At 39.7% G+C, this 24655-nt stretch overlaps 1 protein-coding gene across 1 annotated transcript; it reads right to left on the reverse strand.

The window, feature by feature from the left end:
• Positions 1–1751: 1751 nt before the first annotated feature.
• PCOLCE2 (procollagen C-endopeptidase enhancer 2) lies at positions 1752–24439 on the reverse strand. The gene is made up of 9 exons (XM_054639609.2): positions 24154–24439; positions 23178–23286; positions 15591–15846; positions 13852–13976; positions 10789–10925; positions 9373–9527; positions 6059–6142; positions 3909–4076; positions 1752–2310 (listed from the first exon to the last, which is right to left on the reverse strand). Exons 1-9 carry the CDS (start codon positions 24243–24245, stop codon positions 2174–2176), a joined length of 1263 nt encoding a protein of 420 aa, XP_054495584.2. The 5' UTR covers positions 24246–24439; the 3' UTR covers positions 1752–2173.
• Between the last annotated feature and the right edge of the window lie 216 nt (positions 24440–24655).

The following is a 24655-nucleotide window of genomic DNA, read 5'->3' on the forward strand; positions in this document are numbered from 1 at the left end:
CTCTGTACTCAATTTTTTCTCATAATTTAGATTTTTCTAGTTCACATGTTAAACATGCTATTGCTTTCTCATTTGACAGTTTAATACAGGCTGTTCCAAGGTCTACCTTATGCTCACTCAGAATAGTTCTAGACAGGCACAGAAACAAAAATTTACATAGAAAAAAAATTGGGGAAACTGGAGTTAACTTGGCTATAGATTCAGTTTCCTTGTACAAATTTTTCTGCAAGTCATGAAAGGACTAAGTTTTTGAGATAACTGGAAAAGGTTTTTTCTTCCCTTTCATTATTAATGTCTGTTTTGTCTTGGAACTAGCTTTGCCTTGATAAATAAAAAATGGAGATGAAAATTTTCATATGTGCATTTGGAGCAGGAAGGTCAAAATCAATGATGACTGAAAGCTTACTTTACACTCTTGCTGAACTAGTGTCTTGTTATTTCTGTAGAAATTATTTCAGAAATCGTGATTAGATAATTTTGATTCTGTTTGGTTGTAAGTTGGATTTCCATTTTTTTAAGTTTACAGTTGCTACAAACTGGGTTTAAAAACTTGCAGCAGTTGTTACCTGTGTTTTATAACCAATTCTTACTTTAGAAAACTGGCACTGCTCCATGTTCCTCTGTTCCCCATTTCAGGCCTACTGCTACCAGTGCATTGGTTTGGGAAAGGAACTGGTGTAAAGGGAGCGTTGAGAAGAGCAGGCAGGAGCTCTCCCTACCTTCCATTTGGCAGATGATGAGTAAGCTGCCAGTCCTTTCTTGCCTCACTGAAAAAAGCTGCGTGACAGATGGCCATGTCATCATAAATAAAAATAGATTGTTGTAGTTCAAGACAGCTCAGAGCATGATTTCCACATTGCTTTTCCCCAATGGCTGCTGCCAAGAAATGCAGAGAGCACTGTGCATAAAATCCCTTTGTCTGTATAGGAAGTAATGCTGGAAAATTAAAATTCCAATTTAAAAGTTTTAAAATTACAAAACTACATCTGCTTTGCAAACAAATGTTGCTGTTGGTTCCACAGAGAAATGCTGTTTGGTTTGGTCAGTGGGGCAGTGCAATCTGTGAAGTGTGGCTGCAGCACTGAGCTGTTGGATGTGAGCTGCCAGCAGAGCCCCTTTGTACCTCTGTGCCCCCCTCTGATCCTTTTGTCCCCAGCCCAGCTACCCATAAAGCCTTTGGAAGAGAGGCTGCTGTGCTGCTGAGCTGCTGCTGCTGTGCTGCATTACGTGTGAGAATCCATCAGTGAAGGGAATGAGGGAATGGCAATCTGCATTCCCCTGCTGGAATAAGCAATGGGTACTTCAGTAGGGACTGTTTTATTGCATTGGTTTCCTGCCCATGGTCACAGATCATCCAAAGAACTCTGCTCTGGTATTTATATACAAGGAAAACAAATACTTAAAGGGATCTTAGATTCTATATGCACCTTACCACCACTAAATTAATTCCTACCTTCCTCTACCTTATTATTACCTTACAGAACTTAATGGTGACATTTGCTAAGCAGATAGTCATCAATGGAGAAAAGCCTGGTGCTGTTTTACAGCTGTCTAATTCTTTGAAGAGTTCCTGTTCTGATCAATGATTCACTGACTTCCATGTAAAGAAAATCAGACCCTTAATCAGCAAGGAAGTATAGTGTCAGTTACAATGTGCAAGGCCCAAACCATCAAAAGCATGTAAATGATCAAAAAACAGTTTCTATATTTAGCTGCCCCACTTTATAAATAATTAATAACTAGTTGGTGGATGATTTAATCTTAAAATATTTTATTAAGCACTGATAATAATGCAGAAATCCATGTAATAAAACAACTTTAGAGAAAAAGCTAAGTTGAACTGAGTTGCTATAAATATTGCACTTAGAATTCTTATTTTACGTACAAAACTCCTTAAAAAATTGGACAGTTATAAATTAACGTCTTCCAAGTAATTGGAATTGGTATGTTGGAGATCAGATGGCTGTGCTGCAAACCTCTGGCTTTCAGCCTTAGGAGGGTCTGTTCTCCTCTGGTACATGGAATGAGTTCACTTTGAGCCAGCTGTGCTTATGTGGACAGGAGGGAAGGAAGGGTCAGCGTGGTCATACTGTTGGCAGTCACTTGTATTTCCATGACTTAGGCTAAGTTAAAATGATTTGTCAAGACAGATGATAGAACACAGTTGCAGAGTTCAATTTTGACATGTTTTGTTTTTCAAGGCATTTAGGATCTTTGAGTTCTTAGTCTTAAAACTCATGACAAAGCTGTTGGGATAGATTTTGCCTCTGCCATCTTCTTCTACCTGGCCCATGATGATGTAGTTTAAACCTAGAAAGGAGAGAACGAGATTACGAGACAGAAATCTGGGACATCATTTGGTAAGTACAGTTCTTGACCTGTGGTTTCTGTTCATTTCACTGTTTGTTACCAATGCCTTCCAACATTTCTTCCTTCCCACCTGCAACATTTACTCCCTTGCCCATCTTTGCCATGCTTGTTACACCACAAACTAGTTATGGAAAAATCAAGCTGATGCAGAGCTAAGTGTCTACTACATAATTAAATATATAGGGGATACTCTTTAAACACAGACTGTCCAGTCTGAGAGGCACTAGAAGAGCCCATCCACACTGGATAACCTAACCACTGCCACCCAGGGTAGAATATGTCTCATTAATATTGAATATTTTCACATTTGCTCAGCTTGTAGGTTAATGCCCTTAAGCAATAATGCTCTTAAATCTTCTCATTCCCTTTCCCTCTGCAGAGATGTAAATATTTTCCAGATACATACAGAAGCATTCAGGCAAGGTGGGCTTAATGAGTGGTAAGACCTGGCTTTGGACAATGCAATTGGATCTTTGTATTTTTATGCCTTAGAAGGGTTGGGGATTTGCAAGGTCTTGGGTTGGAAGGAATGGTATCACAGGGATATAAACAGAAAAGTTCAGATATTATGTAATGGCTCTTAAATAATTCATTGAGATTTAGGATGAGAAACAGAAGTGGTTTGGAGCCAGAAGTCTGCCTAAAAGGAGACAGTTTGTTTCACCAAGGACATTATTATGTCTCCCAGTGTGTAGTTTTCAGATAACTAAAGGCAAAAGCTAATTTCTGATCATGATTTTTCACTTTGTTATTGCCCACTTTGAGATAATATGCTTAAGCACTGGTAGTATCTAGAATGATATCAGGGTTTTTTTGATGCTTATTAAATTACTTTGACCATTTCCTGCTATGACTCTGTTTATGTTCTTGTGCTCTACCTGTTTACTTATGAGGCAAAGCTAAAAACAGTTTTATTTTTTACTTAGTTACTTCAATAAAAAAATGCTCTCACTATTTCTTTTAACACCTTTACCAAAATTAACTGGAATTTATGTTGGTTGTATATTACTTAAGGTAGGTTTTAGCAGTACTGGCTATTTGCAGATACAAAGTGGCTTAATGCTATGAGTATTTCTGTAAAGCTATACATACATTCAGGAGATACACAAGAGTGGAACTTGATTCTGCCATTTCCTGTGACATACTGCTCTTCCAGCTTGAGCAGGCTGTTGTCTTTCCCTTATAAACAATTGTGTATAAAAACTAGCTCCAAAATACATACATGTATACACAAAATCTATCTCAGCTTCATCTGAGAAATGAAGCTGAAAATCAGATTTTATCTTGCATCATGTGGCTTTTAAAGAAAAAAGTTCTGCAAACTCCTGTGATCTACGTGAACCTAATCCTTTTCCAGAAAAACAGAAAAATGCAATAAACTTCTGGATTACTGGTTATTTTGAATTTATTTTAATACTAACTGCTGATTATAGAAAAAAATGGTATTTTTTTTTATTTTTGTGGCCGTATTTGTAATAGTAATTTTTATAACTGTTATCTTTTATAAACACACAAAGCAGTTACTACTGTGTACTTACCTCTCCTGATGAGAGGACACTGCTTACACATAACAAGAATTTTGGCACTCATATTCTTGCCAGCTTGCTGGATTGCTAAATTGCCTTCCTTATATACATTAATGATGGATATTGTTGCATGCAGACTGCCAGCCCGTGTTACTGTTGTGATTACAGTTCCAGTTATTACTAAAAGAAAAGACATTTGATATATTTGGTATATTTTTATTATTTTTAGACAAAAATTTTGAGGCATCATAAAAACTTATTGAGTCTATTAGTGCCTAATAAGGAAACAAACAGTACTGGGAACACTTACTAAAAATATGAGTATCATTGCTAATAATTAACTCACTACTGTCAAATTTTGGTGGTACCAAATATGAAACTGTTCTACAATGTGTCAGTCTCATGCAAACCCAGTTCTCTGATTTCAGTTAAACTGTACAATTTGATACTTCTTTTAATGTGTCATTTTCAAATTGTGTAGAAGTTGAATTGAAACTCTTCGAGCCAAAATCAGAATTCCCAGCTCTCTGACACTCCCAGATGAGGAGCAGGGAATAGTTAATGCCATAAGAACTAGATTTTGATCTGCCTGAGGCCTAATACAAACTTACTTATTTCAGCTGAATGTATTTACGTATCTCTAGTTACCATCATACCTCCCAAAGACCTCTCAGTATGAAAATCAAGACACCTTCTTTTCCCTAGGATGACTAAATTAACTGGTAAGCCATCTTTATTTATCCAAAGGAAATGGTAATTGGTATTAAAAATTTGCTTTATTCTCAGGTCATCTTTTTACATCAGATATTCTATCCTAGGATAAATTTGATCTTCAATTATCAAGTATGTACAGCCAGATTTATTTTACAAAACTGCATAATGCACATTTTGGCATTTTGTAAATTTTCACATTATCTTCCTCTAATGCAGAGCTTTTAATTAAATAGAATATTCCAGGTCAATCAAGAAAAAACTGTGGATGTTAAACTGCTGGGTATTGCAGCTATATTTCTAGGAACAATAAAATGAAATGCATGATGAAAGAGAAGTAGTTATTATTTTCTAAAATCATAAATTCTGCAAATAAACTTCAAGTAAATAATATTCTATGAACAGACTTCTTATTCATACCTTAGGATATGCTTGCATTCACAGTAGCATATAAAGTATTTTTACTCTCACTCCTGTCATGGAATAGACTGAAAAATGTCAAGTATTTGACAGAAGATGGGAGAGAAGAATGTGATTTCTTACTATGATGCTAGGGGAAAAAAACCAAGCTTTATGTAGTGTCATTTACCATGAGCCACAAAGCTGGGGTGTGGTCAGTAAGAGGAGACTATTTATGGATTGGGTTTTTTCCCTGCCTGTTTCTGTTGTGCTGTACCAGCCTGTAGGGGCTGCAGGTTGGAAGGGGCTGTGGTCAGGGCTGGGAGGGGCTCTCTGAGTGCACCCTGAGTGCTCCTTGCCCCAGGGCACAGCCACAGCCTCCCCTGCTGCTGGGCACCATCAGGCACAGCCACCACCAGATCTCCTCAGATCTCATGGGATTAGCAGTGCAGTAAGAGGGAGTCAGCTTAAAATGAAAATAGGGTGGTGGCAGGGAGTTTTCCCATCAAATTGCCAGGCATGTTATAGGGGATTAAAAAAAGATTGCAGTATTAATATGGGAAAATACCCTGACACATAACTGAGCAGATCAGCAGTGCCAGTGCCAGTGCTAATGCACAGCAAACACTGCTTTTCCTGACTGATTTATGTCTGTTACACACAGCAGTGCTTGGAAGCTTCCATCCCTTCTATTTCCAAAGCATTTTGGAAGCGTATACACTGTGTTGTGGAACAGTCTTGGCTGCTTACAGAAAATGGAGATGACAATCCAGTAACTGAATCAGTGAATCCTGGGGTTGTCTTACATTGTCATTTCCTTCTCAGACTGAGAAGGTAAGTTTGTCTCAGATATCTGTGCAGTGCTTATTTCAGAATATCTCCAAGAATGTACTGAGTGAAACACAGATACTGATGTCAGATACATAGATAAGCTGGTGTAAAAATATCAGCCTATATATTAATGGAAACCCAGAACTACATCTGGGAAAATTTCCTTGAGTCTAAAAACACAGCAGAGAATGAATAAATAAAAAGAAACTTTGCCTCCTTACCAAAGTTGCTTGAACAATAATTGCTTTCTAGAGTCCCACTCCTTTTACACTTCTGCTGGCACAGGGCAACTGTAGGTTTCACAGCTTTTTGGAAGGAAAAAAGTAAATTGAAACTGAAATGAAGCATTTGATACAAATGAAAAGCATGATGTTCAAAAACGACAAGAAGAAAGATTAACAGTCCTGATGTATGCATGAGCTAGAGCTGGCATTTCAGGGATGAGCACCACAGTAACAATATTCCAATATTCCTTCTCTCTGCTGGCACCTCCAGTCACTGTCTGTCCAGGTGTCTCAGCTGTGTCTGTTCCAGCAGCCTGAGAGAATGGAAGTTACTCAAGATTTGTGTGGCATCTGAAGCCTGTCACTGCTGCTGCCATACAGCCCTAGCAGAACACCTGGAGTACCACAACAGGATGTTTCAGTGACACTTCCCAGGGAGGGGGTGGCCTTTTATTGGAAATTACTACGTTGTGATGAGAGGGATCAGAGTTCAAATTCCTGACCTTTTTTTTCCCCAAATTTTTCACATAGCTTCATGTCAGGGAGTGTTGCATAGTTTTTCTTCATGAAACAAGATGTTTGAAGTATGGATTTAACATTAGGGATTGACATTTCCTTTCTGAAATTGAATGCTTTGTTTATAAACAACTGAATACACTTGGCATCTTTTTCCTACTTGGGTAGATGTTCATAGTTTCTGTGCATCATTCCATGTAACATGGTAGGATGCACAGTACTTTAAGGTTTTTATGTCCTTTTCAAATTTGTTTGGAATTAGCCAGTGACATAGGTATTGTAAACATGGAGGTGACACTGACAGATTTAAGAAAAAAAACTACAAATCCCTACATAACCTTAATTTTCAAGAAAAACTAAGTTAGTCAGGACAAGTATCTTTGCAGTTTTTTACTTCAAAATGGAGCATTTTGAAAAAGTTTTATTCAGCCTATATTTTTTGAAAAATAACTTCTGACTAACTTCTAATCAGTATTCTTGTCCTTCTTTTTAAGTGAATAATTTTCCAAGTTTCTAAAAATGAACAAATGATATTAAAATTACTTTGCCTTCAGTGCAATGGCCGAGGCTGTTAGAAGATCTGCACTGCTCATTGTTTTGCTTTTCAAATCCAAAGTTTAAAGGTTAGGCTTCATAGTTTTTAATGTATTTTGGGCTGGTTTGTTCCTTTCTTTCTGCAGTCTTCTTGGTATTTGAGTCTTTAGAAAGTTAAATGCCTCCCACAAGGAAAAGTGTTTTAAAGAACAAGTCACTATGTCAATGGTACAGGTCTGGCAAGTGCTTCCTATCTCAATGCTACACACAGCACACCAAAGATTTAGAATTTAATGTTTCTTGAATCTTTCAAGTTAGTGTCCATAGTAGGAGGTTAGGAAATCCAGCAGGCAGATGATTCCCAGGTGCATGCCAACGTGGTAGGCATGCCAAAATTTTACTGAGGTGCTCTGCTTTTTCTAAATTTAAAACTAGGATTATGTGTTACAAAATAATCTTGTTTGGTCCTTTTAGGGCACTTCTTTCTTTTTTTTTTTCAGTTTAATAAATTTTGGTTGGTGACCAACTTTGCTATGACTTGTCAGCAGAGGCTGTCTATTGTTTGTAAGGTACTTTAGCAAAACATGAACTGGAGAAGAACTGAAATGAAAGTTTAGTTGCCTAGCACTTTACATGTAGGCACACTGACAGGAAAATGCATGACTTTATCCAATGATATGATAAAGTCATATACCTCACCACAGGTATTGGATTAATCTTCATTACTTTTACAAATGTGTTATAGCATTTATTTATTTCTGCAAGTACTAATATTTGTATGTTCCATAAAGACTGATGTAATTCTTGAAAGAGCTTACATTAAACTAAAGTTTAATATTTTATTCATGCCTGGAGTTCTGTGCAAGTTTAAACAGATCTGATTTGCAAGATAATAAGATGAGTCTCTTTGAACTGGACACTTCTGGATGCAACTGCTGGCTCAGAAATGTAACTGAACTGTAGAGGTTTGGTTTGCTGTGGTTTGTTTTGAAGATCAGAAATGCCTACACTGTGCAAAACTGATCCCACCTTGAAAGGACTTCTTATTTCTGTCTGCCTGACAAGTCTTTTGAACACCTTGCCTCTGTTGCCCTCTCTAAGATGAAGCAGCATGTTTTTATTTCCTAACACTGATGCTGTCATGGAAATTAATTTGGAGTTAACTGGTAAATATCACCTCTCTTGCCTGTGGAAAACCCTGAACAGGGTTACTGACAGCCTGGGTTACTTGAGACCAAGTGTTTCACCAATAAGGTCGTTAACAAGAGCTTTAGAGTGAAGAAGAGCTGAATTATTTATTGTTAGAGTCACATCAGGATGAGTTACAGGTCACTATGGTTTCATTTTTTTCATGTTTATTTTTATCTATTTTGAATACCTTCATTAGCAGGATTAAAGCACCACAGCTTCTTGGTTTCCTGCCAACAAGCCATTGCTGCCCTGATTTGTGATGTGCTTTAAGTACAAATCAGGTTATGCCTTGCAAAAACATCATAAATAATTTGGTTTTCTGCTAAAATTATATCTGAAATGCTTCACATTCAGGTTATAGAAATTCTAAGAATTTATCCTTTCAGTATCTCAGTAATGAGGTATTTTTGGCAACACCTTCAGAGAAATCCAGCTCTGATCTTTCATATATGCTGTCTAGTCTTAAATACAAAAGAAGACTTAGTTTTAGTGAGACATATTTCTCTGTAAGTTCCAATCACTAAATATTTTCAAATAAAAATTATTGTAGGAGGGTGTCATATTGACAAGGTCTTGACAGAACCTGAAGAGGGCTCAATTGGCTTCCATACCAATTTTGCTTGATCTTAAAAACTATATGAAGAAAAACACAGTAAGATTTTTACATATCAACAGAAGAAAGAGTTGCTTTAAATAAAACTATTTCCCAAAATATTCAGAAATTTTTATTAAACAGAAATTAGCTTCTCCATTCTTCTATGGAATGTGCTAGTTAACTGTCCAAAATTGAGAAGAGACAGGAAAATTCTCTCAGATGGAATAAGTTACTTTTATCCTGAACTCCTGCCTGGATAGATTTCCTTTAAGAATGTTAAGTGTATTCTCCCTTGAGTATATTCCAGTACTCCCTTGAGTATATTAATTTTAATTAATTCCTTCAACATTTAAAGTACTAACAAACTGTAAAACTTGAATTTTTAATCTCATTTCTATCTTGTATTTCTGTAACTCTCTCCTTGTCCTGGAATAATTAATTTTTATAGGGAATGAATAGAGCCAGTAAGACTTACTTGAGGTAGCAGGGACTGTTGTGGTTGTAGGCAGAGCTGTAGTTGTGGGTAACTTTTTTGGTCTAAATTTATAATGGCCAATAAAACCATCAGCTGTTAAGCTTAAATCAGATAAAAACTGAACGAGCAGCTCATTTTTCTCAGACAGAATAGGCCTAAAATTGAAAAACAAAATAAAATATTTCCATTCTTTCACATGTCAAAGCCAAAAAGCATTAATAACATTACTAAAAAAACCAACACTCCAGACTAATACTGAAAAATACACAATGCTTTGCTGGCATGTCATACACTGGTGTTTTGAAGATGAAACGATGAAATTCATTTCCATTAATCACCTAAACCTCTTGATTCCTGAAGTTTATGTCAATATGAGTATTGCTCAATTCTTCCCAGTGACTTCATTGCAAACTTCACTTCCATGAAATGGAAGGGGTCAGATTAGGAAAGTGGGAAAATACATTGAAGAAATCCTCTGTACACAGGGGAAGTAAGTAAATGGGGTGTTTTAAAATTTGGTTTTGTTTAGTAAAAAAGATATTGCACAATTGGAAGGGCTATGAAAATTCCTTAAGTACTGGATGCTGCAACTCTTCAAGAAACCCAGCAAAAAATAAAATGTTTTGGGTTATTACTTCTGTGGCCTCCTTTTTGTCAATTATTAGATTTTGATTACCCAGGATTTCTTTGAACCCTTAATGAGGTCTTTGAAGTAAAAACTTGTCATTGTTTCCCTTTTTTTTTGGCAGATTATCAGAAATCAGTTTACTCTGATGGCCAGGTCTGATTTAACCAAAAGTAAGGGGCTGATTAACTGGAATTCTCTGGATTTAGCTGCCATGGTGGTTGCCCAGATGAGACTTTCCTTGCTGCAGTATTGACACAGCCTGTGGACATAGGAGGGCACTGATTATCAGCTGCCAAGAGCTTTGTTCTGCTTCCTGAACACCAGGACTACAAGGCCAAATCTGAAAGATCTGCCCCAGTCTGTGTATCCTGTCTTTTTAAAAAGGGCTGAGAGAAAGTGAGTCAGATAAAGTGAGGATAAGCCAAGGGGCCAGAGAGCTCAGCTGGGTCCTGGTCCTTCAGTATCTATAATCAAAACATACACATTATGTTCATGTTCAGCTACCATTACCACTGGTGCCACACCAGTATCAGTAGCACTGGGGTTGTTACAGTGGCTAATGAGGCTTGAGGGACAGCAGAGAACATGGGCTGGAGCCAGGGTTAGTCATGGAGAGGGAGAAAACAGAGAAAACCTAGAGAGCCACAAGATACTAAGCAATTTCTACATGTTCTGTTGGAGGTACAAAACACTGCATTTAATTTAAAGATTAAAATGTTTTAGAAGCCTTGGACAGAACTGTTGGCAAACAGTGGCAGAGAAGTTCCCAGCTAAAGGAAGTTACTTACTCTGGTGGACTGTCTCCACAGTACTTCCCAATTCTTTTGGCATCATTGATTTCCCCACCATTAAACACTGCAACGTAGTCATATCTGCAGTAGTTGTCTCTTTCCACATCAAACTTCTCAAACTTTAACTCTATTAGCTAAGGGAAAATGGAAATAAGTCATTTAGGTTTTGACATGCAGAATTTATTAATACTTCTTGTAGTAAGTGACATCTTCATATAAAGTACTATTTAATTTTTCTTTCAATGAAGGAAAATTCCTTAATCCACTTAATTGTGAAGTATTTTAATCCACATGACTTCTCCAACTAATAGTTCAGCATATGACTCTAATATTGTGTAAAACATTTTCTTCTCAAATGTATGCAAGTAACTTCTGATAAAGTTATTTTTATGAGGGAATGTTAGTAGGTGTTAGGTGTTACAATGCTCTTAAAATAACTACAGCAAGTGTAAGCAACAGAAAAGGAGCTTTTAATGTCATTGCATCTTTCAAGATACACTAAAGAAAAAGCAAAGGCAAAGTTGATACAAGGCATTTCACTGACTTCATTAACAGCAGGGCCTAAATCACTGTGGTTGCCAATGCTGTGTATACTTGATGCAGAATTAAAAACAATAGAAATTAAAATGTTGATAGAAAGAAAATTAGCAAATAGTAAAACTAAACCCAAGAGAAAGTAAGTACTGGAAGGAACAGTGTTTCCATGTCAGATTTCCATAATTGTTGAGGCTTTACAAGTCATAAATGGGAAACAGTATCATGCTGATATTTCAGTACTTACGCTATTATCTCCAATGACTTTTATTTATGGAATTTTCTACTTAAAGAAAAAAAACAACAATGTACAAGAAAACAGAAATGGAATCTACTACTGTGGAATGAAGTCCTGCAGAATGACTCTGTCAGTCATGTGTGGCAAGGAAGAGAAACACAACCCAACTGCTGCATGGAAACAGAGGTAATATATGCATTTAGGTTGCTTCTTTAGATGAAGCACAACAGTATTTAAATCATCTTCCCATAAATAGCACAAATAAGGCTTGAATGACAAGACTGATTTGTGCTGATTGTAGATCAACCTTTATAAAGATCTGACTCAAACAAAGATGGTATTAAATCTTCTAAGATTGTACAAAGAAAAAGAAGTAATTTGTACATGGCATGTACTTTATTTGATTACTGACATAGCAAAAGTTATCTTGTTCTACATTCATAGTAATGATAGCCTGTTATCACCTGATGTCTTAGTTTTGCTTGGATATAGTTTTGCACTATTAAGATATTTAAGGCATAATTTTGTTAATTTTGTTTCCCATGAAGTATGAGTAACCTTGGGGGACTTGATTTCAGAGATGACTAACAGGCTCGTTTCAAAACCCTCAGTATCATGATGAAAAAATGCACTTTAAATGGAATACCCATCTGAATAACATGTTTGTGATCAAAAAAGATGGTAAAGAAAGAAGTAATGCAACTGGGAATAGAAATGCTAAATTTTTCCATAGCAGGCAAAGCAGCAGGCCATAGTATCTACTTCACTATTGTTCAATAAGTGCACTTTGCACTGGTAAGTATTTCATGAGAGAATAGAAGCTCTTCATGATCAGGAGAAGCTCCTTCATCTTCTGTAATAAATTAAGTAATTATTGGTTTGTATTTGAAACAACAAAACAAGAGTGCCTTGTTTTATTGATCACTTGCTTATGAAAGGGAAATAGAGACAACACCACCTAAATTCTGGCAAATGGAAGACTGGGGAGCTTTTTCTGTGCACTTGAAGAGAGATGCTTATTCACTACTTAATGGAAAATGGCACTATCAAAATTCTGCCTTTTTTCCATGCAAACAACCACTGTTGCAGTACATGAATAATATATATTTGGAAACAGGTAGATTTGTGGAATAGAATCATCAAAAGGCACAGGATATAATGCCCTTATTTTTATGCTGATATAGCCTTTCTCAAATCTTCTCTGTGAGCTTAGGAAAAGTTGTTAGGCTTATCTAGAGACATTTGGAAAGAACCAAAGTAATCTGCAGTTTACAGATAAGGGTTTAAAAATCACTGCCTATCTATAGGATTGTTAAATGGCCTGTATCTAGCAAACAAGGAACGTGCATTAAAAAGGAATACAGGAAAGACTAAGCTGACATACTGCTTCGGTTCAAGGGAGGAACTGTCTTGGTAAATGCAAAAGTAGGAAAGATCAGAAGAATATATTTATCTGGGGCAGCTTTTTTTATTTCAAGGATTAGTCATGAGCAGAAGATGAAGAGGAAAGTCATCTTTATATGTAAATTTTAAAAGCTGAATGTGGCAAGAAAAGTAACCTACCAAACATGCTCGTCAACCAAAACATTCAATCATTGCAGACCTCCTGCTAAGATAAAGAGCAGATGGCTCAGCAGCAACCAGAAAATGTGCAGCTAGGATTGAGATTCGCCCTCCAGTGTAGGGAACACACTTGTGTTTGCCATGCGTGGCACAAGAGCCCTCTCAGTCTGCAGGCACATCTCCTCAGCTCCTAATGAAGGGGGAACATATGCTCTCATGGCATCTAGCTAATAAAGCAAGCATGTTATGTGATGGAGCCTTCAAAATACGAAATAGAATAAACTGCTTTTATTAAATTCAATCAGCTCCACCTGGGTACCTCAATAGTAAATGCTCAAACATTGTTAGACTCAAATGCAGCATTGGTCATCATCACGTTTGGTGCTAAGACGATCACATGCCCTGATTTCATTTGCATGGTATTTTTTGAATTAAGAAAATAATGTTTAAACCCTCCTTGGCTTAAAAGCCTCAGCAGTCACAGCTGCTTTAATGGGTTTAATTTCGGGGGGTGTACCAGTGCGTGGCCCCTGGGGCTATAGGGGAGAGTAAGGCGGGACGGCCGGAGCGTGGCCGTGCCTGTGCCCGCCGTGCTGTGCCCGCCGTGCCGGCCGGGTGCCACCGCAATGTCCCGGGCCAGCGTGGGCAGCCGCCCGCTCTGAAGTGTGGGTCCCTGCCGGCGCTGGAAGCTGAGCTGTGCCAGCAGGGCCCTGGCAGCGCCTTACCTGGTTCTTCGGGGCTACAATGTGCCAGGAACAGGTGACTCCTGCGGGGTAGTCCCGCTCTGGCCAGTTGGGCGTGTGGAAGGAGCCCGAGGGTTTCTCCAGCCGTCCCCCGCAGTACTGGTCCCCTGCAAGGCAGCACAGCGCGGGCCCTGAGAGCGGCGGCCGTGCTGAGGGCGCCTCCGCCACAGCCCGCCCAGACACGGCCGAGCCCTCCGCCCCAGCTGAGGCACCTCTGGCAAAACACAGCTAATAAACGGCAAAAAAACAGAGAGAGAGAAGCATTCCTGCAAACACTGGAGGAGGAGAAGCCGCAGGTACTGGAGGAGCCATCCCCGCAGCCCATGGCAGCGATGGTGGGGTTTACAGACACTCCCAAAGGAACTGCAGCCTGGGGAGTGTTCTTGATGGAGAGGGGTCTTTCTTCTGTATCTCCTGCGCTCAGTTCCAAATTAAAAACTCCATCAGGTGTGTAATCAGGTATGTAATCTACAATATTACTATGAACCTTCTCATTAAATTAACTACATCCAGGCAAAGTTATTTAATGTATCGTTCAATACAAGTTTACAACTGGTAGGCCTGATAAGTTACTCACCACCTGCACTGCCTCTGCCCAACAACCTGTCTAGTCGGGAACCATACCAATAGCAAAAGCCTTGAAAAAGAATCACTAACTAAGGCAATACCACCTCCCTGTGACCTCCCAGCCTCTCACTGTTCATACCCTTCCCAAGCACCAGGCAACGCCTTTATGATTAGTAATATCTGATGAATTTTGCTTTGGTATGTTTTTGTAAGTGGTTTTAAACCAGGATGTTTTTGGTATGTTTTTGTAAGTGGTTTTAAACCAGGATAGAGACAATCCACAATGTCTCCTGGTACAGTGTTCTACTGATTCACAGGCCACAGAGAAAAATCACCCTCTCCTTTCCTTTGCAGCCGCTTGCTCATCTGGTTTTTATATTGAAAGAGATGGACTGAGGTCCTCAGTCACTTCCTCCACACCAGTCATGACTTCAAAGCCCCCTCCTACAGTCATTTGACTTTCTCTTTTCCAGCATGAAGAAGTTCATGCTGTGCAGTTGATCTTTGTGTATGTGATGCTCTTTTAACTCTATCATACTTGTTGTGTCTGATTCCTTCCAATAATTTGATCATATTCAGTTCTGAGATGGGAACATCAGAAAGGCACACTTTATTCAAGATGTACATGCATTATGGATTTATAAGGGTGTGCTTTTTGTTGTTGTTGTTTGGTCTTTATTTTCTTTTCTAAAAATTAAGTTTATGTTTCTTTTTTGATACCTATTAAGCACTGAATTGATGCTCAACTACTGTATTCATAAATTATCTACTTTAAACCTAAGATCTCATTCCAAAACAGTAAGAGTAAATTCAGAACTTGCTGTACTGTACACAAAGTTAGGGTGTTTTCCCCTTATATGCAACATTTATCTATACTGAATTTAATTTGTCCTTTTAATGGATAGTTATTACCAGTTTACTACTAGGTACAGTTCTTCCACTACTCTTAGACTTGTCAGCCTTTGTCCTTATTACGTGATGAACTAAGATGGCTAAACACTTACACTTTGCTATTTGCTAAGCAAGGTAATTAAAAAATATGTTGAATAGCACAATCTCTAATATCACTGGCACCAAATCTTTTTAAGCATTAATGTGGCTCTGGATAGAGCCGAGTTCTATTTCTCCTCAGCACACATGTAATGGTTAATTACCTCTTTCGTGTGGTTCTGCCGCAGAAAACTTGGCAATGAATCCACTCCCAGCAGTGTTAGCATCTGAAGTCATCTGCACCAACATTTTATTGCTGCTGGACACCAGGGCCCCTGGTTTGACAGTGCCACAGAACCTGCCGATGCGCTGCCCGTTGGCGTGGCCGCTGTAGACATCCACAAAGTCATAGCGGCACAGGCGGTCGCTCTCCAGGTCCAAGTACCGGAAAGAAAGAACCACCACTTTTCCCTCTGGGACCTGCAGAGGAAGGGAAGGAGGGAGACATGCATCTGCAAGGGTGACCACATACCTATCAGATCCCACTGTTTGCACTACTGCTTTCATGCCCTTCACCTCCTGTTCAGATGAGCTCTTTTTATCAACTGTATTCCAGGCACAGCAGTTTTTAAAGTAACTTGGACCCCAATCCTTAATACAAGGTTCTGGCCATCTCTTGCCATTATCTTATTTCTGATCCAGAGTATCTGCTAGTCAGGCTCATGCAGTAAATTATAAACCAGTTCAGCTTGGGGTGTTTCTCTTACTTTCTGCTGAAAGTGTAGAATCAGCCATGCAGCTCCCTGTCACCAAGCAAAGTGAGGATGAGATTAATATGAAAAAAATATGGAAAAAATAATTTACCATTTTAAACAAATGAAATGGCCTCTCTGATTTGTGTTACCAAGTTTCACAGTTTGAAGGAGTTTTTTAATTTACTGACATACATATCACATTTATAAATAAAATTGGAAATTTTATGGCTAATACTGTACAACCCTAATATTTAGTTACTCGAGTGTCTGCAGTGAAATAATTCTATTTGGAAAGACAATGTGAAACTATAAACAGAGAATTCAAAAGAACCACTAGTGGGTGTCCTCAATACAGAAGAGAGTATTTTTTCTGAAACATCTGAGGAAATGTAAGACAGGGCAAATCTTCTTACATGTCTGCATATGGACATTGCAAAAGAGACAAGAGTACAGAGAAGGATGTAAATTAAGACAACATAATTGCTTACAAGGAGAAGAACATTTCCTAGGATACAGTTACAAGCTTTTAAGAGAAAAATCAGCATACTGAGGAGTGAAAAGTGTTCTAATAAAGCACTTAATGCTGTGTAACAGAACTGAAGAAGGGAAACAGTATTTTAAAGTATAGAGAGACCCTAGACAGGCAAGTGTAATTATCTGCATTCAATCCATATCATGGTAGAGTGGTTAGCTATTAAAATAATTGCAGCTGTTCTGCTTTACTGAGACACTACTATAATTTTCTGCTTTAAACATACACTTAATATATCTGCATTAAGTTCATATTTAAGCAACGTTATTTAAGAGTCCATGAATTTTTTTCATTCCTTAACAGTGACTCATTTTAAAACACTGGTTTGAAATAAACTAAAACTAAACTGTTCCTATATGAAATTGTCAAACTGTTTTAACATTTGAGTCTCAACAGTTAAAAATTGCTTGTCAAGTATAGATGGAAGTGCTATAAATGGAAGTGACTGCTTTAACCCACAGAAGATACTGACAGAGGCCACAGCTCTAGGTGTACTGAAAATGTGCTGTAGGTGTGTTCAGGTTACTCTTTCATGTGGCTGCTTTCATGCCCAGTGCTGATACTGATCCTGCAGCAGGACAGATTTCTGCTTGAGCTGTTCTCAGCTGCCCAGGGTCCATGTGCACACTTCCTGACCAGCTCCACTGCAGTTCCTGCTGCTGGTTTCAGAGAATTTTCCTTTTAAGTTCAAAGTTCTCTCAAAAATGCATTCAGGGCCCCTGTGCTCCTACACATCACTGCTCCTACTACAAAACCACTACTAGCATAATCTTGAATTTATTCCTTGAATCACTGCTCTCATATCTAAATCTCTTATTGCATTCACTTGTCTTCTGGTCTGAATCACTAAGGAGCATTAAGGCTTGGTCATTTTAACATAAAATGAGCTAAAATGAACTTGGTACTCCTGCCAGAAGATCTGAATATTATTTACTACAAAAGTCTGTGTGACTGGACAAGTCAATTCAGAAATGCTGACTGTAAAATTAGTTACAGAAACCTTTTTTCCAGAAGTATGTATGTAAAATAGCATATCCTCTTTTGGGGTGGAACAGTCATTTTTGTAAGTTTGTCCAGCTGGTATGACAGGTTGCAAATGAGGTGACCGTTAAAGGTTATCATGTTTAAAAATAAACTATCATACCTACAGTTAAGTTTGTCCAACATATTCCACAACAGTGTCTTGCAGCTTTGGTTAAAACTTGCCCATCTTTAAGATATTTCCCCTTTTCCTTCCCCTGTTTTTGAAAGCTGAGCACAAGTTGCTCTAGCATATTAGATTAAACAGTTTTATCAATGCTTATGAGATTTTCCCCTATTTTCTCAGCCTGAATTGCTTCTTTGAATATACCTTCACTCTCCCAGAGTTCAAAAAAGGAAGTGGAAATGTGAGAGGTGGCTGGTTCTGGGGTAAAAAAAGGTCATTTTGCTGTCCTTGTAGAATTGCACTCAGATGTAGCCAAGTGGTTATTAGCACTCAGTAATGCTGATGGTACTCACTGACAGCTCTGGTCCAGCTGACCCAGCACTGCTCTACTCGCACCAGCCCCAAGGCACTCACTGTGCTCCTGGACCTGCCACTCTCTTGCCACCCCAGGACGTGGGACAGAGCCCTGCTCAGGAGGGAGAGGATGCCAAAGCAGCCAAACCCGAACTGCAGTCAGCCATTCACTCAAGCCTTAGGTTTTGTGGTTCATGGTATCAGTGATTCTATGCAGTGTTCTGCTTCCTTCTCCTCTCCCCACCACTGGCTATGCTGTACTGTACTGTACAATCTTTCTAATTATATTTCATTGTAGCTTTTAATCTCTGCTTCTGTCAGTTTAGTCTATTTGAACTTGGTCAAGACTGTTTCCAATAGATGTACTGACCTCTGTTTCATGACAGTCTGTTAAAAAATGGGTAGGAAAAACTCAGCCACATGGTTGTGAACGTTTAACATGGAGCCTGCTGTAGGTTTTAGTTGTTAGAATAATCCTTGCTCATGTTTAGCTGAATTTGGAGAGGTAAGTCATTTAAAGAAATGTGGCAGGCCCTTAATTACAGCCACCACTTACTGCTATTACTTTTATTTTTAAAATATACTTGCTTATTAAAATATTTGTCATTCACAAAAATAACAAATTTTTTTCAGTATGTTAAATCAGTTAAAATTTTGTGGTCTGAGTAGATGACAATCAGAAGTGCAGAGGATGCTGGTTCCACATTCTGGCAGCAGCTGTTCCAGTTTGCAGCTACTCCCAAGGAATCTTGTGCTAAATACAGGCATCTCTGCATAACTGGGCTTTTCTTTGATTTCTACCATTTCACTTCTTTAAATGTTGAGAACTAATGCGCTAAAATCTGCCAATGGCTGTCCCAGGACATTTAAAATATTGTTCCATGAGAAACACAGGGGAGCAAGCAAAGGCCAGCATGACTCAGTATTGTTTACTTTGAGCCACATCTGAGCCTGATGCAGTAAGATGGGATACCTCAGAGGAAGAACTGGAAAGAATTCAGCTCTTAAAAGAAAAGGGAAAAAAAAGAGGGAGGAGTCAAAGGAAGAATGATGTGATGCTTCCTCTGCAGGGTGTGCCTTATTTTTGTTTTATCATCCAGCTGGTATCTTTCAACAACAGAGGCACTTCATCCTCTGCCTCTCCTTGTTACAAAGAGGGCAACTGACCCATACTCACTCTCTGCTTCCCTTCTTATTTTAACTCTACAAACTTCTTTAGGTTCAAAAATTACGATGCTGAACTAATGCCTTACTCCTATGGAAGGCTAAAGAAATTTTTAGAGGGAGTTTTTGTACAGCATAATTCCCTAAAAGTATCTGTGTAGATTACTAAACTCTTCAAAAGGGCATGATTATTCCATATATACAACACACCTCAAAATAAGTTGTGAGATTGTTTTTGGTTATCATTCATTGCAGATATTTCATATCATGTTAATCAAAGTTCAGTTACCTTTAAAGTAGTGATGCTGTTTTTCTGTTGTTCTGACTGAATACAAAGCCCTCTTCATCAAAATTACATGGTTTAGACTATTTAATTTGAAGGGAGGAAACCCCTTAAATGCCAACTTTCACAAATATAGTTTGTCTAACTTTTACACCTGGGTTTATATTGGGTTGAATATATATTGATATATGTTTAATACAAAAATGCTGCTTGTATGCTTTGCTGTAGCAGTCCTAGGTAGAGTTGAAAAATACAACAGCTACCTGCAAGCCAAATGTATTATTTCTCTCTTCTGAGAATGAATGTAGAAGCTATTTGGAGTTACATCCTGGGAAGAACTATGATTTCTGCCTAGTTGCTTGTTCTCTATCTCCATCTCCAATTTTAAAAATTTGTATTAGCTTGCTCTTCCTGACAAGGGCACTAGATTCTGTTCATCTTTTTCTTTTCCAGCAATACAACCAATGTGTAAAGACCTGCTTTCTACTGGAAGGGCATAGGAAAATGAACACTTAAAACACAGAAAAAATTATTTAAAATATTCTGCTCCCTCAGGGCAGATTCCCAACTGCCCTGATAAGTAAATTTTTCAAACTTTGCTTATTGTCAGCAAACCTGCTGGAACGCAGCTCCTGAACCTATAAAAACATAACCTTACATAACTCTGACAGTTTTCAGTATTATTGTTGCACATAAAGTTGTTGGAGTTTTATGGGAACTAAGCAGTCTGCCAGAAAAACACAGGACAGCAGTCCAAATTCTTGGACTATGTGACACATTTATGTGAGGTGATGGCCAAGAAGGATTACAGAGTATTAAAAGTAAGTGTATATGACATATTTCAGATAAAGCTATATACATTACTATAGGAAAGGAAATAGCTGTACAAATGACTTCTTAGCAAAGCCAGTGAAAAGCTGCTGGGTCGTCTGCCAAGGCTGTAATAGAACCACAAGCATGTGCTGAACACTTCTTAGAGCTCTTAGAATAGAGAAGCTGTTTTCTTTAGCCAGCTGAAAAAGTCCCAGTCTCTTGAAATAACAGAACCATAATTGAGTTAGACTCTTCCAGCTTTAGCAAACTAGTTGGAAAGAATTCAGATGATACCTGAATGCTACATTGCTTTATCTGTATTACCTGTAATGTTTTCTAAACCTGTTTTCCTCTAAAGAACGAATTAGCTCTCATTCTGCCTTTCTTTCTGCATTTCTTGTGCAGATGATGAAATTCTGTAGTTGAGAAAACAAGAGCTTCACGCTTCTCATGACCCAGACATAAAGTAAATCAATGTCTCTATCAGTCTTGCAGGCTTGTCAGATCCTGCATTGGGAGAGTGTTTTCAGAAAGGTGTTCACAGCCCTTGGCTAAAACAGACAGGCAAATGTCTTATTCACTTTCTAAGACCAGATGCTAAATGAGGAAGACTAACAGTAGCTACAGAGTATTTCTTCATGGCACTGTAACTGGCTTTCTTACTTGGGTGCTATTACAAGCTATTCTGGGCCTCAGCAATATTTGGTGAAAGGATTTTGTTGTATGAATTCAGGCTAACCAGACCCTTGAGTGTACCATTTTGCCACAGGATGGTAAACCATGGTCTTTTTAAACAGAGTACAGGCTTAGTCTTGCAGGTTTATTAGTCTTGCTTCCCCTGCATCCTTCCTGCATGCCCCAGAGACACAGAGCATTCTACAGTTGATGGGGGAAAAGAAATCAGCTTGGCTTAGTGAACATTATTTTTAACAAAACAGGTGTTAAATGGGCTGAGGGCACAAGCAAGCCTGGACTACCCAGTTGTGCAGCCCTTCTCTGGCTTTGTGCAAACCACAGAGGACAAGCAGGAGGCAGCACAGCAGAACACTGGGAAATGGCAGCACAGCAGAACACTGGGAGTCAGGGTGATCATGAAATGACAGAAGCCATCAAATTCCTCCCATTGCCAAAAAAGCTCAAGTGCAGACACAGCTCTGCTACAGCTCTGTAGAAATGCTTCTCACCGTGCCCAGGCTCACCTGGATGGTGGCATCTTGTTAGCAACAGCCACATCAAGTCTGCAATTAAAGCACTCTCTATGGACTTTCTAAGTACAATAATTTGTTCTCTTCTCCCTCTACCCCCCAGATTTGAAGGGCAGATACATGACATGATTCAGTAATTGCTTCTTTAGTGCTGCCTCCATTTGTTATTGAAGTTTTTTAGTGGTAAAAGCTTCATGCTGTTATAAGCAAAATTATTATCTCCCTCCAGATTCAATTTTGATCTTTTGAACATCTAATACTGAGTTACACTGGTAAACTCATTTTGTATGTTTTTCCCTTTTATTTAAGGCATGTGTTTATGATTCCAAATGCAATTTGCATCTGCTCCTCAGACTGCAAGGTAGGCCATGCTGACTGCTGCCACCTCAGCCCCTCGACAGCAAGGAAGCAAGTTTATGGGCATGCACCACGCTTCACATCCTCTTTGGGATGAGGTCAGACACGGCTCAAAGGTAACCTCTAACTAGACCCCAATAATAATGCAACAGAAATGTGCAGAAAGCAGCTCTGCAGCTTCACTGGGATCTTTCAGACAAAACAATTAAAATCACAGCACTCATTTGGTACGAGAGTTGTTTTAAACTGAACATTGTAAACAGATCAATGTCTCCTGCTCTGCGTCAGCATCTCTATAGTAGCAGGAAACAATTATCCTGTGACATCCTACTCTCCTGCCAACACCTAACCTGTGAGGCAGTCTTTCAACTGAACTTGTCTTTAGTGATCCTGTCAACACACAGACGAACTTATTTTTTATGCCATACTATTTTTTCTGTAGGCCCAAATGTCAGAAGAGTTCTTGGTGAACTATGTCTAAAAAAGAGAGGAAATTTGGTGGGCAGTTTCAGAGGGTTTAATTTGTGCAGATATGAGGAAGAGTAATCATTCACTCACATCCCCTTCTCTGAGTCTGTGGATAAGGACATCCAGACCAGAAGTATTTAGTTGTTTCATGGAATCTGTTGTCCATGAATATGATATCTCTGCCCTACAGCCTCATTTCAGCATCAAAATATCAATTGTGCCACATGGTTCCATTTCACATAGTCATTTATAAATGAAACAGCACTTCCCTACTTCTCTCATCTTGCTGTATGACAGACTCCAGATGTCCTGGCTGGCAGAACACTGCTAGCAGCACACTTCAAGCAAACCTGCCTGAATTTTTGGGGGTTTTTATGTCTTCTTGCCAAAAAACTTTTCATACTCGCCACCTCAAATCTTTTCTTTGACAGAACTCACTATTACTTTCCACAGTGACAGAAGGGGAGATGTTTGCTTGTAAATGGGTTAATTTAAAACAATTAGAGGTGCATCAGGGAAGTCAATGAAAATTTACTTCTGATATGAGGCAAGGCCAGTTTGTTTCAGCCACTATTATCATGTTACATCAACCCTAAAAAGCTCCAGATAGTTGAGCTACTTTGAGTAACCGAGTTCATTATTGCACATATATTACCCCATGTAAAACACAGTTTAACAACAAATAACTGTTCATTGTCTTCAGCACTGATTTTGTGGTATTAAAAATTCTTACGGTGATTTTCCAAGTACATTTGCTGTTTGGTGGGTAGACGCCAGGAAATCCTTCACTCCCAATAAACCCTGACTCTCCAGATACAACTCCTCCACATGTAAATGTAGGCCTGAGAATAATAGAAAACAAAATTCATTTATTCTTTGTATAAGAGGCACAAACTGTCTCAACAGCTTATATATTTAAAGCCATTGCTAACATGGAATATGTTTAATCATTTACATAAAATCACTATTGATATAGAATATGCAATTTAATGTGCAAACTTGGGTGTAGAAAAAATTAACTACTTGGGCCTTAATTCTGGGTCAGCACAGACTGTTATCTCTCCCTCCTTTTTTACTTCCTAAGAGCAGTGGTGTGCCAATGTGATACATCATTGCAAACTGCTATTATAATGGAAAAATAATTATTAAAAAGTCATTAGCAATGACTTTTTATAGAACATATAATAGCAGTTAAAATAGCATTGATATGAAAATTACTTCTCATTCCTTTCTATGCTTTGAACTTATATATTTTAATCAAGGAAGTCTCTGGTACCTTTTTGTACCTCAGTAGCACAACTCACCCAGTGCTGAGCCCCGCTCCTGATGCTGAGCCCTGTGGCCCAGCTGTGCTCAGGGCTCAGCTCAGGTGCTGGTGCCGGCTCCGGACACGCGAGAAACCCTGGAAAACCTGCGTGGAACCTCTGCTACCGCTGAGCACACGAGGGTGAGCGAACGCCCTGCCGAGCTTTAGACACCGGCATGCCTCACCCCATCATACTGTTATGTTAGAGAGGTTAGGGGAGACTACCCGGCACCGCGCTGCTCTCGCAGGGTCCCGGGCTCCGTGGGCAGTGCTCCTGCCGTGATGCAGTCACGGGCACGGAAACACCCGCGCACCCCACGGAGGCACGGTGGGAACGCGACTGCAGGGGACGAAGGGAGGGGAGGGCACAGCGGGAGCTGCGCGGGGACAGAGAGCGCGGTACCTGTGCGGGGGGGCGGCGGGACGCGCCGCCGCCAGCAGCAGCAGCAGCAGCGACGGCAGCAGCAGCAGCAGCGGCGGGACGGCGGGCGGCATCTCAGCGCGGCAGCGGCGACTGGGGCAGGGCTGGGGCCGCGGAGCCGCTACTCCGACCGCCGCCTGCTCCTCCTGTGGCTGCCAGGGCCGGGGGAGGAGGCAAAGGCTTCCGCGGCCCTCCGCCCCCAGGGCAGGGGCCCGGGCAGGGCCGCCCTCTCTCCCCGCGCGGGGCGCGGGCGCTGCCCCGGGTGTGCCCGGCCCCGCCCCGGTGCCTCCCGGGGGCTGCGGGCTCGGCCCCGCGCACTTCGCGCCCGCGGGTGCTGGCCGGGTGCAGCGCCCCCCGTCCGCCGCCCCGGGCCGAGCCCGCAGCCCCCCGCGACGCCCCGCTGCCGTCCTCAGGTGGCACAGGGCGGGTGTTTGTCCCGGGCATGAATGAACTCAGTGTTACCGGCTGTGCAATCGTCTGCAGC

The sequence above is a fragment of the Agelaius phoeniceus genome, chromosome 10 (genome assembly GCF_051311805.1).
Source record: "Agelaius phoeniceus isolate bAgePho1 chromosome 10, bAgePho1.hap1, whole genome shotgun sequence".
Lineage (NCBI taxonomy): Eukaryota > Metazoa > Chordata > Aves > Passeriformes > Icteridae > Agelaius > Agelaius phoeniceus.

Excerpts from the sequence above, each read along its gene's own strand:
- PCOLCE2 (XM_054639609.2), bottom strand. The coding sequence starts at position 24,245 with ATGCCGCCCGCCGTCCCGCCGCTGCTGCTGCTGCTGCCGTCGCTGCTG. Across the intron at positions 23,287-24,153 it reads CCCGCCGCCCCCCCGCACAG|GCCTACATTTACATGTGGAG; the intron begins GTACCGCGCTCT and ends TATTATTCTCAG. Across the intron at positions 9,528-10,788 it reads TGTGGAGACAGTCCACCAGA|GCCTATTCTGTCTGAGAAAA; the intron begins GTAAGTAACTTC and ends TTTCAATTTTAG.